Genomic DNA, 15,187 nt, shown 5'->3' with positions numbered 1-15,187 from the left:
AATCCCACCCACCCCTTCCCTCAACGACTATCTGTCCCACCTGTGACAGAGTCTGTGGCTCTCGTATTGGACTGTTCAGCCACCAAAGAACTCACTTCAGGAGTGGAAGCAAGTCCTCCTCGATTCCGAGTGACTGCCTATGATGATGATGATGACCCAGCCCAAGTTCATGCCCCTACCCCCATCCTAAGTTCATGCCCCCCCCCCCGCCCCCAGCCTAAGTTCAGGGCCCCAGCCCAATTTCCTGACTCCTCCCCCAACCCAAGTTCATGCCGCCCCCCAGCCCAAATTCCTGCCCCATCCCAGCCCAAGTTCCTGACCCAATTCCAGTCCAAGTACTTGACCCCATCCCAGCCCAAGTTCCTGACCCCATCACAGCCCAAGTTCCTGCTCCATCCCAGCCCAAGTTCCTGACCCCATCACAGCCCAAGTTCCTGCTCCATCCCAGCCCAAATCCCTGCCCCATCCCAGTCCAATGTTCCTGACCCCATCCCAGCCCATGTTCCTGACCCCATCACAGCCCAAGTTGCTGCTCCATCCTAGCCCAGGTTCCTGACCTTACGTCCGCCCTCCCCCACCCCGCCACAGATGGAGCATTGGGTGTGGGTCACGGATTGTTAACAAGTTTATTGGTTATGAAGTGAATAGTGAAAGTGTTGTCACTTCCGCATTTCATCCACTCCAATGATTTCCCTTGTCACACACGCACCGAGCTTTCCGAGAAATTGGGTGTGGATGTAAAGGGGGTTGGAAAAACATGATCCGTCTTCCCTGAGTTCTCTCTATCCTCTCTGATCCCCTCTCCTGCTTTCCCTCTCTCAGCACCAGTTTCTCTCACCCAATCTCTGTCTCTCTCCCCCAGTCTCTGACTCTCTACCTCAGACTCTCTCACTCCGCACCAATCTCTCTCTCTCTCCCCAGTCTCTCTCTCTCCCCTCCTCAGTCTCTATCTCTTTCTCCCCTCAGTCTCTCTCTCTCTCCCCCCCTCCCCAGTCTCTCTCTCCCACTACCTCCGATGTTTTCTCTCCCACAAAAGGCCGCAAAAATGTTCCAAATAATCAAAAAGCTGGCAGCAGCTCCAGCTCCCCACGGTTTGTCCCCACTTCTGACTTCCGACTTACTCCTACGTCGCACTGCACATGTGCAACCGACTCGAGGGCCCATGCTCAAAAAGGTGGCGGAGTCCAATGTGCGCTGCGCAGAAGGACACAAAAAACTAGTGCAAATAGTCACTCTGTAAAATGAACCCCTGAAGTTTCCACCTCAGAGCCATTGAGAGCCGGCTGGCCCCAGGCCCGATCACTAGAGTGCTGAGTGATGCGATCTCATCCTGTTTGCTACAATTGGCTGCAGGCTTTGGTGGGAGCGGGGGCGTCAGGGGAAAGGGAAACATTCCTGATATCAGTCGTAGGGAATAAGCTAGAATCATTTAATAAGGATGTGGTAAAAGGGCACTTAGAAAATAATAATAGGATTGGACAGGGTCAACACAGATTTATGCACGAAATATAAAAACAGATTGCAAGAGCTTCTACAGGTATAGAAAAAGGAAAAGAGTGGCTAAAGTAAACGTTGGTCCCTTAGAGGAAGAGAACGGGGAATTAGTGATGGGGAACATGGAGATGGCAGAATCTCTGAACAAATATTTTGTATCAATCTTTATGGTAGAGGACACAAACAATATCCCAACAGTGGATAATCAAGGGGCTATAGGGGGGAGGAACTTAACACAATCACAACCACTAAGGAGGTGGTACTCAGTAAGATAATGGGACTAATAAAGGCGGATAAATCCCCTGGACCTGATGGCTTGCATCCAAGGGTCTTAAGAGAAGTAGCGACAGGGATAGTGGATGCACTGGTTGTAATTTACCAAAATTCCCTGGATTCTGGGGAGGTTCCAGCAGATTGGAAAACTGCAACTGTAACGGCCCTATTTAAAAAAGGAGGCAGACAAAAAGCAGGAAACTATAGACCAGTTAGCCTAACATCTGTGGTTGGGAAAATGTTGGAGTCCATTATTAAAGAAGCAGTAGCAGGACATTTGGAAAAGCATAATTCGGTCAGGCAGAGTCAGCATGGGTTTATGAAGGGGAAGTCATGTTTGACAAATTTTCTAGAATTCTTTGAGGATGTAACGAAAAGGGTGGATAAAGGGGAACCAGTGGATGTGGTGTATTTAGACTTCCAGAAGGCATTTGACAAGGTGCCACATAAAAGGTAACTGCACAAGATAAAAGCTCACGGGGTTGGGGGTAATATAGCATGGATAGAGGATTGGCTAACTAACAGAAAACAGAGAGTTGGGATAAATGGTTCACTCTTGGCTTGGCAATCAGTAACTAGCGGAGTGTCACAGGGATCAATGCTGGGACCCCAACTATTTACAATCTATATTAACGACTTGGAAGAAAGCAAGTGTAACGTAGGTCCAGTGTTTTACGCTCCCGGTTCAACAACAGCCTTGGGTGAGTGTTCAGACTCTGTTGTGACTGGTGGCTGGGTGGCTGACCTGATGGCAGTGGCAATGGCCATGTCAGGGATTGAAAGTCCATTTTCATTGAACATGTCAGTGATTGAAAGTCCCGATTCACTGGTGACCACTGAGTCCTCTGATGACTGGGGGTAGATTGGTTGGTCGTCGATTGTCTCTTCCTCCGACTGTTCCAGTTCGTCTGTGTGCCGCAGCTTTGTCTGATCCATATGATTCCTGCATGTTTGCCCATTTTTGACCTTGGCCATGATAGTACCAGCGATCCACTTGGGATCCTGACCATAATTCAGAACATATACAGGATAATTTACAGAAATATCGCATGACACAGCTGCGCGATCGTGATACCCTTGCTGACTTTGTCTTCTATATTCAACATGATTATTCAAGTCACGGTGTATAAGGGATAGCTTGGTCTTAAGACCTCTCTTCATCATTAGTTCAGCAGGCGAGACCCTGGTAAGCGTGTGTGGTCTTGTCTTATAACTAAGCAGTATGCATGACAGGCGGGTCTGCAGTGACCCTTGGGTTACTTGCTTCATACTCTGCTTTATGACTTGGACAGCACGTTCTGCTTGCCCATTGGATGCAGGTTTGAATGGTGCTACTCTTACATGTTTGATACCATTAAGTTTCATGAACTCTTGAAACTCCTGACTCGTGAAGCACGATCCGTTGTCGCTAACAACGATGTCATGCAGACCATGTGTCGCGAACATGGCACTGAGATTCTCAAGGGTAGCTGTGGATGTGTTGGATGACATGATTATACACTCGATCCTCTTCGAATATGCATCCACCACAACGAAAAACATCTTCCCCAGGAAGGGACCTGCAAAGTCTATGTGGATCCTGGACCATAGTTTCGACGGCTACGACCACAGACTAGCAGCTATTCCGCCGGTGCTTTGCTGAGCTGCATGCAAGTGTTGCACTGATGCACACATGATTCCAGCTCAGAGTCAATTCCCGTACGATGATTTGTGCACACTGGTCCGAGAGCATTTGAACCGTTCTGATGGCGAGGTACCGGTTCTACACCAACAAAAGATCTGAAGACCAGGAAGTTATGTCGCCAAGCTAAGACGCCTTGCAGGGCATTACGACTTTGAAGGACATTTGGAGCACATGCTCAGAGACTTTTTCGTGCTTGGCATTGGCCACGAAACCATACTTCGCAAACTTTTGACTGTAAAGACCCCAACCTTGAGTAAGGCCATAGTGATAGCCCAGGCATTCATTGCCACCAGTGACAATACGAAGCAAATCTCTCAGCACACAAGTGCTGCTACAAGTACTGTGAACCAAGTGATGTTGTTTTCGAATCATAACGGACAGGGCAGGTCACACATACCTGCAGCTGCACGTCCGCAGATGACTCAGAGTCTACTATCAAGGGTGATGAATGCAAGGCCATTAACACCTTGTTGGCGCTGTGGGGGTGATCATCGTTTCAATTCATGCCGATTCAAAGAGCAGGCAGCTTCAACAAAGTGCATACCATGATAGCGCAAATGTGTCAAGTGAGATTGAAATCAATGATCCTGTATTTGTATTAAATTATAGACAAGGTCCCAAGTGATTTCCCGACACTGTCATGGCCAAAGAGGGGAACAGCATGTTTCAGTCAAACTTTCAAATGGACTCATTCACCGGAAACACTTGGACCAAATTAAACTCAGATTCACGGACTATCCTGAGCAACCCACCTTGGACCCTACCTTTTTTGATCCCCCAACATACACACCAGTGGCAACCGGCACCACGGTTGACAACGAAGCAGAAACCATCATCCACAGCAGCCCAGCAGGGCCCAACAAATGATTCAACAATACCAGCTTTCACACCGAGACGATCAACCAGGGCAAGAAGGGCCCCAGATCGACTCACATTGTAAATAGTTACACTGTTGACTTTGGGGGGGGGGGGGGTAGTGTTGTTATATATGTGGACTTGTATTTACTCTGTACAGCCACCAGCGGGCTCTTGACTTGGGTTGGACATTGTCGGGCGGTGGGAGACAGAGAGTGGGGATAAAGGGTCGGTACTCAGATTGACAGGATGTGACAAGTGGTGTTCCCAGGGATCTGTTCTGGGGCTTCAATGTTTCACCATATTAATTAATGACTTGGATGAAAGTTGTATATCCAAGTGTGCAGATGACAGTAGCAGGGACAGTAAGTAGTGCCGATGGGAGCAGGGAGTGGCAAACGGATATAAACAGATTAAAGGAGTGGGCAAAGCGATGGCAGATGGAGTTTAGTGTGGGCAAGTGTGAGGTCATCCACTTTGGACATAAGATAAATCTAAATAATGAGAAACTCGGGATGGGAGAGGAACAAAGGGATTTGGGAATCCAAGTACACAAATCATTTAAAGCCAGTAGACAGGTACAAAAAGCAATCACAAAGGCTGGTGGAGTGTTGGCCTTTATCTCAGGGGCGGGGGGCGGTGAAGGGGCACTTGTACAGAGCGTTAGTCAGACCCCATCTGGAGCACTATGCCCAATTTTGGGCAGAGCACCTCAGGGTGGAGGGGGTGCAGCAATGATTCACCAGAATGATACCGGGGTGTAAAGGGTTAATTATGAGGGCAGGTTGGCTTGTATTCCATGGATATAGAAGATTGAGGGATGATCTGATCTTGGGGTTTAAAATGTTAAAAGGATTCGATAGGGTAGAAACAGAGAAACTATTTCTGCTGGTGGGGGAAGCAAGTTCAAAGGGACATGACCTTAAATTGGAGCCCGGCCATTTAGGACAGAAATCAGGAAGCCCTTTGTCACACAAAGGGCAGTGGAAATCTGGAACTCTCTTCACCTGTGGATGCTGGGTCAATTGATATTTTCAAGGTTGGGATCGATAGATTGTTGTTGGATAAGGGTACATGGAGCAATGGCAGTAAATGGAGTTTAAGTACAGTTCAGCCATGATCAAATAGAATGGCAGAACAGGCTCGAGGGGCTGAATGGCCTCCTCCGGTTCCTGCGTTTCTATCTCTGCATAAACGCAGATAATAGAATAGGTGAATTTTAATATTTGAAAATCCTGCCATGTAAATATAATAAACATAACAGGAACACATAACATCTTACCCTGTAAACAAAGCATAGAAAATATACCTTGTTACTGCAAATGTAACGCCCCTATTTAAAAAAGGAGGCAGACAAAAAGCAGGAAACTATGGACCAGTTAGCCTAACCTCTGTGGTTGGAAAAATGTTAGAGTCCATTATTAAAGAAAAAGTAGCAAGACATTTGGAAAAGAAAAATTCGGTCAGGCAGAGTCAGCATGGATTTCTGATGGGAAAGTCATGTTTGACAAATTTGCTGGAGTTCATTAAGGATGTAACGAACAGGGTGGATAAAGGGGAATCAGCGGATGTGGTGTATTTGGACTTCCAGAAGGCATTTGACAAGGTTACTGCACGATAAAAGTTCACGGGGTTGGGGGTAATATATTAGCATGGATAGAGGATCGGCTAACTAACAGAAAATAGAGAGTCGGGATAAATAGTTCATTTTCTGGTTGGCAACCAGTAACCCGTGGGTTGCCACAGGGATCAGTGCTGGGACTCCAACTATACAGTGGGACCTGGGGGTACCTGTGCATGAAACACAAAAGGATAGTATGCAGGTACAGCAAGCGATCAGGAAGGCCAATAGTATGTTGGCCTTTATTGCAAAGAGGATGGAGTATAAAAGCAGGGAAGTCTTGCTACAGCTGTACAAGGTATTGGTGAGGCCACACCTGGAATACTGCGTGCAGTTTTGGTTTTCATATTTATGAAAAGCTATACTTGCTTTGGAGATAGTTCAGAGAAGATTCACTAAGTTGATTCTGGGGATGAGAGGTTTGACTTATGAGGAAAGGTTGAGTAGGTTGGGCCTCTACTCATTGGAATTCAGAAGAATGAGAGGTGATCTTATTGAAACGTATAAGATTACGAGGAGGCTTGACAACGTGGATACAGAGAGGATGTTTCCATTGACGGGGCAGACTAGAACTAGAGGACATGATCTTAGAATTTAAAACAGAGATGAGGAGAAATTTCTTCTCTGAGGGTTGTAAATCTGTGGAATTCGCTGCCTCAGAGAGCTGTGGAAGCTGGGACATTGAATAAATTTAAGACAGACATAGACGGTTTCTTAACCGATAAGGGGATAAGGGGTTATGGGGAGCGGGCGGGGAAGTGGAGCTGAGTCCATGGTCAGATCAGCCATGATCTTATTGAATGGTGGAGCAGGTTCGAGGGGCCGTATGGCCTGCTCTTGCTCCTATTTCTTATGTTCTTATAACAATTTGTATTTATACAGTGCCTTTAATGTAGTTAAACATCCCAAGGCCTTTCACAAGAGTGATTATCAAACAAAATCTGACACTCAGCCACATAAGGACTGATGACCAAGAGCTTGATCAAAGAAGCAGGTTTTATGAAGCATCTTTAAAAGGAGGAGACTAAAGAGGTGGAGAGGTTTAGGGAGGAAATTCCAGAGCTTAGGGTCTAGGCAGCTGAAGGCACGGCTGCCAGTGGTGGAGTGATGGAAATACAAGAATACACAAATGGCCAGAATTGGAGGAATACAGAGATCTCGGAAGGTTGTTGGGCTGGAGGATGATACAGAGATAGGGAGGGGAGAGGCCAGGGTAGGATTTGAAAACAAGGATGAAACTGGTAGTCAATGTACGTCAGCAAGCCCAGGGCTGAGAAGTGAACATGACTTGGTGTGAGTTAGGATACGGGCAGCAGTGTTTTGGATGGGTTCAAGTTTCTGTAGGGTGGGAGATGGGAGCCAAGCCAGGAGAGCATTCTAGTAGTCAGGGCTAGCAGTAACAAAGGTATGGATTAGGGTTTCAGCAGCAGATGAGCTGAGGCAGAGGTGGAGTTGGGTGATGTTACGGAGGTGGAAGTTGGCGGTCTAGGTGATGGAGTGGACATGTGGTCGGAAGCTCATTTCGGGGTCAAATACATCACCAAGGTTGGGAACGGTCAGCTTCAGCCTCAGACAGTTGCCAGGGAGATGGCTGGAGTCACTGGCTAGGGAACGGAGTTCATGGTGGGGAGCGATGACAATGTCTTCAGTCTTATTATTTAGTTGGAAGAAACATAGAAAATAGGTGCAGGAGCAGGCCATTCAGCCCTTCTAGCCTACACCGCCATTCAATGAGTTCATGGCTGAACATGAAACTTCAGTACCCCATTCCTGCTTTCTCGCCATACCCCTTGATCCCCCGAGTAGTAAGGACTTCATCTAACTCCCTTTTGAATATATTTAGTGAATTGGCCTCAACTACTTTCTGTGGTAGAGAATTCCACAGGTTCACCACTCTCTGGGTGAAGAAGTTTCTCCTCATCTCGGTCCTAAATGGCTTACCACTTATCCTTAGACTGTGACCCCTGGTTCTGGACTGCCCCAACATTGGGAACATTCTTCCTGCATCCAACCTGTCCAAACCCGTCAGAATTTTAAACGTTTCTATGAGGTCCCCTCTCACTCTTCTGGACTCCAGTGAATACAAGCCCAGTTGATCCAGTCTTTCTTGATAGGTCAGTCCCACCATCCCGGGAATCAGTCTGGTGAATCTTCGCTGCACTCCCTCAATAGCAAGAATGTCCTTCCTCAAGTTAGGAGACCAAAACTGTACACAATACTCCAGGTGTTGCCTCACCAAGGCCCTATACAACTGTAGCAACACCTCCCTGCCCCTGTACTCAAATCCCCTCGCTATGAAGGCCAACATGCCATTTGCTTTCTTAACCGCCTGCTGTACCTGCATGCCAACCTTCAATGACTGATGTACCATGACACCCAGGTCTCGCTGCACCTTACCCCTTCCTAATCTGTCACCATTCAGATAATAGTCTGTCTCTCTGTTTTTACCACCAAAGTGGATAACCTCACATTTATCCACATTATACTTCATCTGCCACGCATTTGCCCTCTCACCTAACCTATCCAAGTCACTCTGTAGCCTCATAGCATCGTCCTCGCAGCCCACACTGCCACCCAACTTAGTGTCATCCGCAAATTTGGAGATACTACATTTAATCCCCTCGTCTAAATCATTAATGTACAATGTAAACAGCTGGGGCCCCAGCACAAAACCTTGCGGTACCCCACTAGTCACTGCCTGCCATTCTGAAATTCTGATTATCCAAGTACTGGATATCAGACAAGCAGTGTGACAAGCAGAGAGTGGAGGGGTCGATAAAGGTGGTGGTGAGGTAGAGCTGGGAGGCGTCAGCGTACATGTGGAACCTCAGGTTGTGTTTTCTGATAATATCAGTGAGGGACAGCATGTAGATGAGCAATAGGAGGGGGCCAAGAATAGGACCTTGGGGGACACCGGGAGGAGAATCCATAGCAGGTGGTTCTCTGGCTGTGACTGGATAGATAAAAAACAGGCGACAGGAACTGATAACATCTGTTAGCCAAATGATGTACTGTGTCCCGAAATATAATGGGTCTGAAATTCAGGGTCTGGGAAAGACCCGTTACTGCTCGTTTGTGGTGACCATGCGGCGGAATCCCATGGCCGCCGCTTTGTGGTCAACTGGCCGCCCTGACCCAAATTCAGGTCGGGGATTTTTCGGCCTGTCCCCACTTCTACCCCGCTGCTGCCAACCGCCGCAAACACATCCTAAAAGCGCGGACCACCGCTAACCCTGACCTGCAGAATACACCGACACAAAGTCACCTGAAATAAACATTGCCCTGACGCTCGGTAACACCGACAGCTTTCTCTGTCGGTGCACCTTCTGTTGACTGTGTGTGGCCCGGCAGTGCCGCGGCCCTTCAAGGGGAGGGCCCACTGCCGCGGCCGCCAGGTCTTTATTTTTGCCGACCGACTTCCCGATCGCCCGGCAAAACAGTGCCGACGGGTTCGGCCAACAGGCAGCCTGGTACCCCCTCTAGGGTGCCAGGCCGTTGGCCCAGCCGAAACCCTCTCTTGTGGCCCAGTGGTCGAAGATATAAAATGCCCGATTCTCTCCTCTTTATCGGAGGGGAGAGAGCGTGGAGACACACACGCACTGACATCACCACCGCTCCACCGCTGAGTGACAGAGGCGGAGTCCTGATCTCACCCCAACTTCCCCCCCTCAGCCTGCCTTACTGCCTCACTTCCGTCCCCACTATGACCCACTTCAGGTCCCACTTTAATAACAGTACAAAGTCCTGAAAATCAACGGAAAGGCTGTCTCAACGATCCCGGCGGAAAACACTTCAAGAAAAAGGTAAGTCCGCCAGCTTTCTGGCAGCCCTGAATTTCAGCCCCAATGTGTCTTCTGGCCTGTTGAATCAGACTTGACGACATATATGTAGATTAAAATCAATTGAAGCTTTATTTGAGAGAAACTTGAAGCAAAGCAGCAACATGTTACAGCAGGTAGAGGACATCGTACAACATCCCCGCCATAAGACAGCCTCAGCTAACAGGGCACAGTGATCACAATGATTGTCTCTGTCCTGGGAACTACGCCAACCAAGGCTTCTTCTGTGGAGGATTCACTGCAGCTGGGATCCTAAAATCAAACTATTTTGGGTGCTGGGAAAGGACAGATATTCAGATTATTGCATTTATTAGCCGGTGGGATTGTCCCAGACCCTGTGGGTATTTATCGGTGATTATCGGGTGGGATTTCCCAGACTCTGCGGATATTTATCGGTGATTATCGGGTGGGATTTCCCAGACACTGCGGGTATTTATCGGTGATTATCGGGTGGGATTTCCCAGACACTGCGGGTATTTATCGGTGATTATCGGGTGGGATTTCCCAGACCCTGCGGGTATTTATCAGTGATTATCGGGGTGATATTTTCCCAGACCCTGCGGATATTTATCGGTGATTTTTGGTTGGGATTTCCCAGACCCTGTGGGTATTTATCGGTGATTATCAGGTGGGATTTTCCCAGACCCTGTGTGTATTTATCGGTGATTATCGGGTGCGATTTTCCCAGACTCCTGCTCCACTGCCGGGACCTGGCACTCACCGGGTGAGTCAATGGGTGGAGTATCGGGCTGGTGCACCGCGGTTTTCCAATAAGCTTCAGGCTGCCTGCGAGGTCTCGCCGGAGGTGCCGAGTCTGGGAATATTGTGCCTGGTGTAAGAAGCTGTTTTATTTTTATAAAGGGATAAAACCCTCATCCTCCTGGATTCTTACTGTCCGGGGACAGATTTTCAGCGGGGCTGAGTTTTTACCCTCATCAGTGAGACGTGGACTGAAGTAAGGATAGAGTTTCTCAGTGAATGTACCAGTGAAAGTGTAGATATGGGACTTGTTATCTGAGTTATAAAAGGACACCTTCCCTCCCTCATAATCCAGGCAGACTCCAATCTTTCTCGGGTTCACACTCAGCTCCAAGTGTTTCAGTGATTGGTCACAAGCCGTGTATTTATTCCCTTCTCTCAGTCTCACTGCCCAGTATCCGTTACCTGGATTCAGGGTGAGTCCACCCTTCCTATTGATGGACTCCTTGGCCACACCCACATCCCACTCAGTCTTGTTCCCCACCTCCACCTCCCAGGAATGTTTCCCTGATGTGAATCCCTCCGATCCCAGGACACAGACGCAGGAATCAAATCTCTCCGGATTGTCGGGGAGCTGCTGCCATTTCCCGGTGTATCTCACGGTGCTCAGGTCCTCAGACAGGAGAAGGGCAGGATGGACTGTATTAGGGTCCAAGGTGACTGGAGCTGGCAACAGATGGACACAGATAGAAAGTTAGTCACTCACTGTAACTTTCACAGCCGGTTACTGATTGGTCAAATCGGCAATGATCCAGAATTAGAAATTCATCCTCAGGAGAGACCTTCAGCAGTGCACAGGGGAAACGGGAAAACACTGCCGGGGAAAGGTTTTACCGAGCGGGCACACCCTGCAGTGAGAGAGAGAGAGAGAGGGAGTGAGGGACAGAGAGAGAGGGAGGGGGAGAGAGAGAGAGAGAGAGGGAGAGGGAGGGAGGGACAGAGAGAGGGAAACAGAGAGAGAGAGAGACAGAGAGGGCACGCACGAGCGACTGGCAGGGAGAGACAGATAGAGAGAGAGACTGGACCCCAGGACTGCATTGAATCAGGGTCTGCAATATAAACTGTCGGAAATGGAGACAGGCAGCAGGGAGGAGGTGAGAACGGGGTGCGGCTCCCCATGAGAGAACAGTGGATAAAATGACATTATTGCAGCATCTGGCCAGATACAGACCAAGTACCTTAAAATATACAAAATGGCAGAGGGATCAGTTAAACTGCAGTCAGAATAATATAAAAACATGCACACTTCTGCAAGTCTACGTAAGCTACAACAAGGCATTTTCTTCTCCAAGTTGAATGTTATTTTAACTCCGATTGTGACATGTATAAAATTGTACAGATTATTTTCTGTGTAATAACTGCAAAGAATGTTTATTGGTTTCAGTATTTAAAATAACTGGCAGCAGAACAAAGAGAATTGTTCCTCTGCACCCACAGATACACTGATGGAAATGTGTCCGGTGTAAAGTTTGTATCATTTGTAAAATTTGTTGTTCAATAACACTCCTGTTAGCCTGTGCTACTTTCTGAATGTGGATGAAGGGGGTGTTTCAGCCCACGGACAATCAGAGCCAATTCCACCAGCAATGCCTGGTACGGGACAGATCGGAGTGAGATGGAGCAACTGGTGTGGCTCACTTCACTAATTTGGAACAATAATGATTTCATCAGACAGCGCTGTTTGCAGGGATTAGAGTATGTTATAGATTCGAGTATGGTGTAAAATGCAATAGTGGGCGATATTTTCACTCTTACACACCGACACAGCTATGGAGATTGGATCTCACCACTTGTGCTGCTTATCTCAAAATATATTCTCCATCACAGTGCAAAAGTGTCTGACCTCCTGAGTTTTTCCAGTATTTTCTGGGGTTTATCTCCATCACAGTGTATTGTGATATAGAACAAAAAGGGCCAAGGAAGGGATCTGGGCCTTAAAATGTCACAGTTCACACGTGGTCGACAAGACATTTAAGTGAAGTATAACATGTACAGAAATTCATTATTGACTAAAGGATGTTTGTGTAGACTTTCACACAAGGTCAGTTCAGTTTTGGTCACATTGAACATTTATATTTAAAAATATTGTAATCCTCTCTAGTGACGGTGTCTGGAATTGTCCAGCAGCTGAGGTTTGCTGAATAAATAAACTAATTGCAAATATAATCATTTAAGTTAATTATATGCTGTAAATTCTTGAATAAGTGTGGCAAACAAATGATTCTCTTCACACAACAGGAGAGAAAGTATCTACAGGTAGTGATCAGATAGTCAAATGGAAAAGGGATTAACAGTCAGGAGGATTGAAAGAAACTGAGACAGAGAAAGTAAAGGACCAGGTCAGTGAACTGAACGAGAAAATATAATCAACAGCTTCCAGTCGTTACACACGTAGAACTGGTCAATATCAGTGTGATGTCACTGAATACACTTCTACCTGATGAACAATTAGATTGGGTAAAATTAAAATCATTCTGTTAAATACACGGAATGTAATACTGCCTGTGGTGTGGCCTAACTATGGTATTCAGTCACTTTGTTTGATGGGGTCACTATCCTTAGAACAGGATCCCATTAAATTATTACAATTGTACATTTAGTCTCAGCCTTTGTAAAGATTGAGCTGTGAGGCAGTGCACTGATGCACAAAATGTTCTCAGGTATCAACATTTAACTTCAACAGTTATTATATTTATTATAAAAACAGAAAGTGTTAGAAATATACTGCACCATAAAAAAGCATCTGAAACAAGAAGAGACTAATTAACATCTTGGGTGTGGACCTTTCATCAGAACTGGAAACTGAAATATAAGTAAATCCCTGAGCAGAGGGGGAGAAAGAAATAGCAGATACTGCAATCACAGAGAGAACATTAATGGACTGAACGACCTGCTCACTGCAGGAAGTCTGAAATGTAAACAGGAAATGATGCAAACACAGACCACACCACATTTCATATCACCTCTCACTGCAGTATTTTATTCATTTTCTTTCCAATTTCTACCAAATCTTGCCTCTTTTCCTCAAGAGAATCTTTCCCATCCGTTCTCCCAATCTTAGCTGGCTGCACACTCTGATTTTTGTTATCTGTGGTTTGTATGTCTCTTTATTCCACCCTGCACAGAGTTATACTTATCTTCCAGTCTTCAGTTCCAAAGTAGGATGTAACTAAAACACAAGTCTATTTTTTATCGAATGCAGACTGATAAAAGCATAAAATTCTATCAATGCATATATTTCAGAATTCCAACACTCAGTTTTTGTCTTTTACTTTTATTTGTCCCATTATGTATTGACATTGTCAGGAATATTTCATCATCCTTACATCTAACTGCAGTAATCATGTTTATTTTTAATCCATTCTTTTTGTGAATGTTCTTGTGCTTGTTACAGTCTGGGCTGTCCACCTCCCTCTTTATTGGTGTGAACATCAAATTGCAGTTTCCTTAAGCAGGCTCTGTGTTCTGTGCAGGAGCTCATAGACTTCCAGAACTCAGAGACTAGGTGGCCAAAATTCAGGTACATCAGAAAGCTGGTGCACCTATGAGGATCCGACCTGCTTTTACTGCTGGGATGTCCGAAGCGGCTGGAGGATTTTCAAAGTCCCGCCGGAAGTCGGTCATAGTGGGGGCGGGAGATCGACAGGAAGGAGCTGAATTTCTGTCAGGACCGGGACTCCGCCGCTATCAATCAGCGATGGAGTAGTGGTGATGTCACAGCGCGCGTGTGTCACCACGCTCTCTCCCTCCGTTAAAGGGGAGAGCGTCTGTCAGTATTATATCTTCAGCCACTGGGCCACCAGGGAGGGTTTCGGCCGGGCCAGCGGTCTGGCACCCAAGAGGGGGTACAAGGCTGCCAGTTAGTGGCCCGGCCGAACCCAGGGGCACTATCTTGCCGGCCGATTGGGAAGCGCTTGCGGGGGTCATCAGGATCGGGGCGGAATCGGGACCAGGCCGAAAAATCCCCGACCTGAATCTGGGTCGGGGCGGCCATTTGACGACAAAGCGGCGGTCACGGGATTCCGCCACATGGCCCCCACAAACGGTCAGTAATGGGTCTCTCTCAGACCCTGAATTTTGGTCCCTAGGTGTCAGCCATGGCTCAGTGCGAGCACTCTCACCTCTCAGAAGGTCATGGGTTCAATCCCACTCCAGAGACTTGAGCACAAAATGCAGGCTGACACTCCAGTGCAGTACTGAGGAGTGCTGCAGTGTCAGATGAGAAAATTACCCTGAGAAGGGTGAGATGTAGCAATTTGAAGGAAAAGCTACACAGAGATTTGCTGATAGGGAAGAGAATCTCATCAATGGAGAAAACTGAGAGAAGTCAAGGAATCGAAGAATGCTAAATGACAGCATCAGGCCTGTCCGTGCCAGTGTCTTTGATTGCGATGTGAGGGGCTGGATTCTCTCCAGTTGCTGGTTTAGCCCACGTGTCTCTGCCACTAACCCACTGATGTCCTGGGGCCCTAATTATTCAGACAGGACGAGTTAGGAGCAGTGATAGTGTTCCTCATTGAGAGACTGAGTTAGCAGGGAGGGAATAGAGCGCTGTTGCAGCCTGTTAATTACAGGGCAGGCGACTTCTAAATCAGCAGGAAACACAAGTGGCAAGGTGTCTGAAGGAACAGCAGTAAGGGCTCCCTGATTCTCTGATACATC

The 15,187-nt window shown here is 47.1% G+C and overlaps 1 protein-coding gene across 1 annotated transcript in view; it reads right to left on the bottom strand.

Annotated features, from left to right (window-relative positions):
* LOC139230117 (uncharacterized) overlaps positions 1-15,187 on the bottom strand; it is a 172,549-nt gene that overhangs the window by 35,043 nt on the left and 122,319 nt on the right. The window contains exon 13 of the mRNA XM_070861960.1: positions 10,625-11,191. Within this exon, the coding sequence (XP_070718061.1) occupies positions 10,625-11,191 (567 nt within the window). The remainder of the gene's footprint in view (positions 1-10,624; positions 11,192-15,187) is intronic.

Source organism: Pristiophorus japonicus, chromosome 19 (genome assembly GCF_044704955.1).
Source record: "Pristiophorus japonicus isolate sPriJap1 chromosome 19, sPriJap1.hap1, whole genome shotgun sequence".
NCBI lineage: Eukaryota > Metazoa > Chordata > Chondrichthyes > Pristiophoridae > Pristiophorus > Pristiophorus japonicus.
The sequence above is the reverse complement of the archived record's forward strand: the minus strand, read 5'-3'. Positions and strand labels throughout refer to the sequence as shown.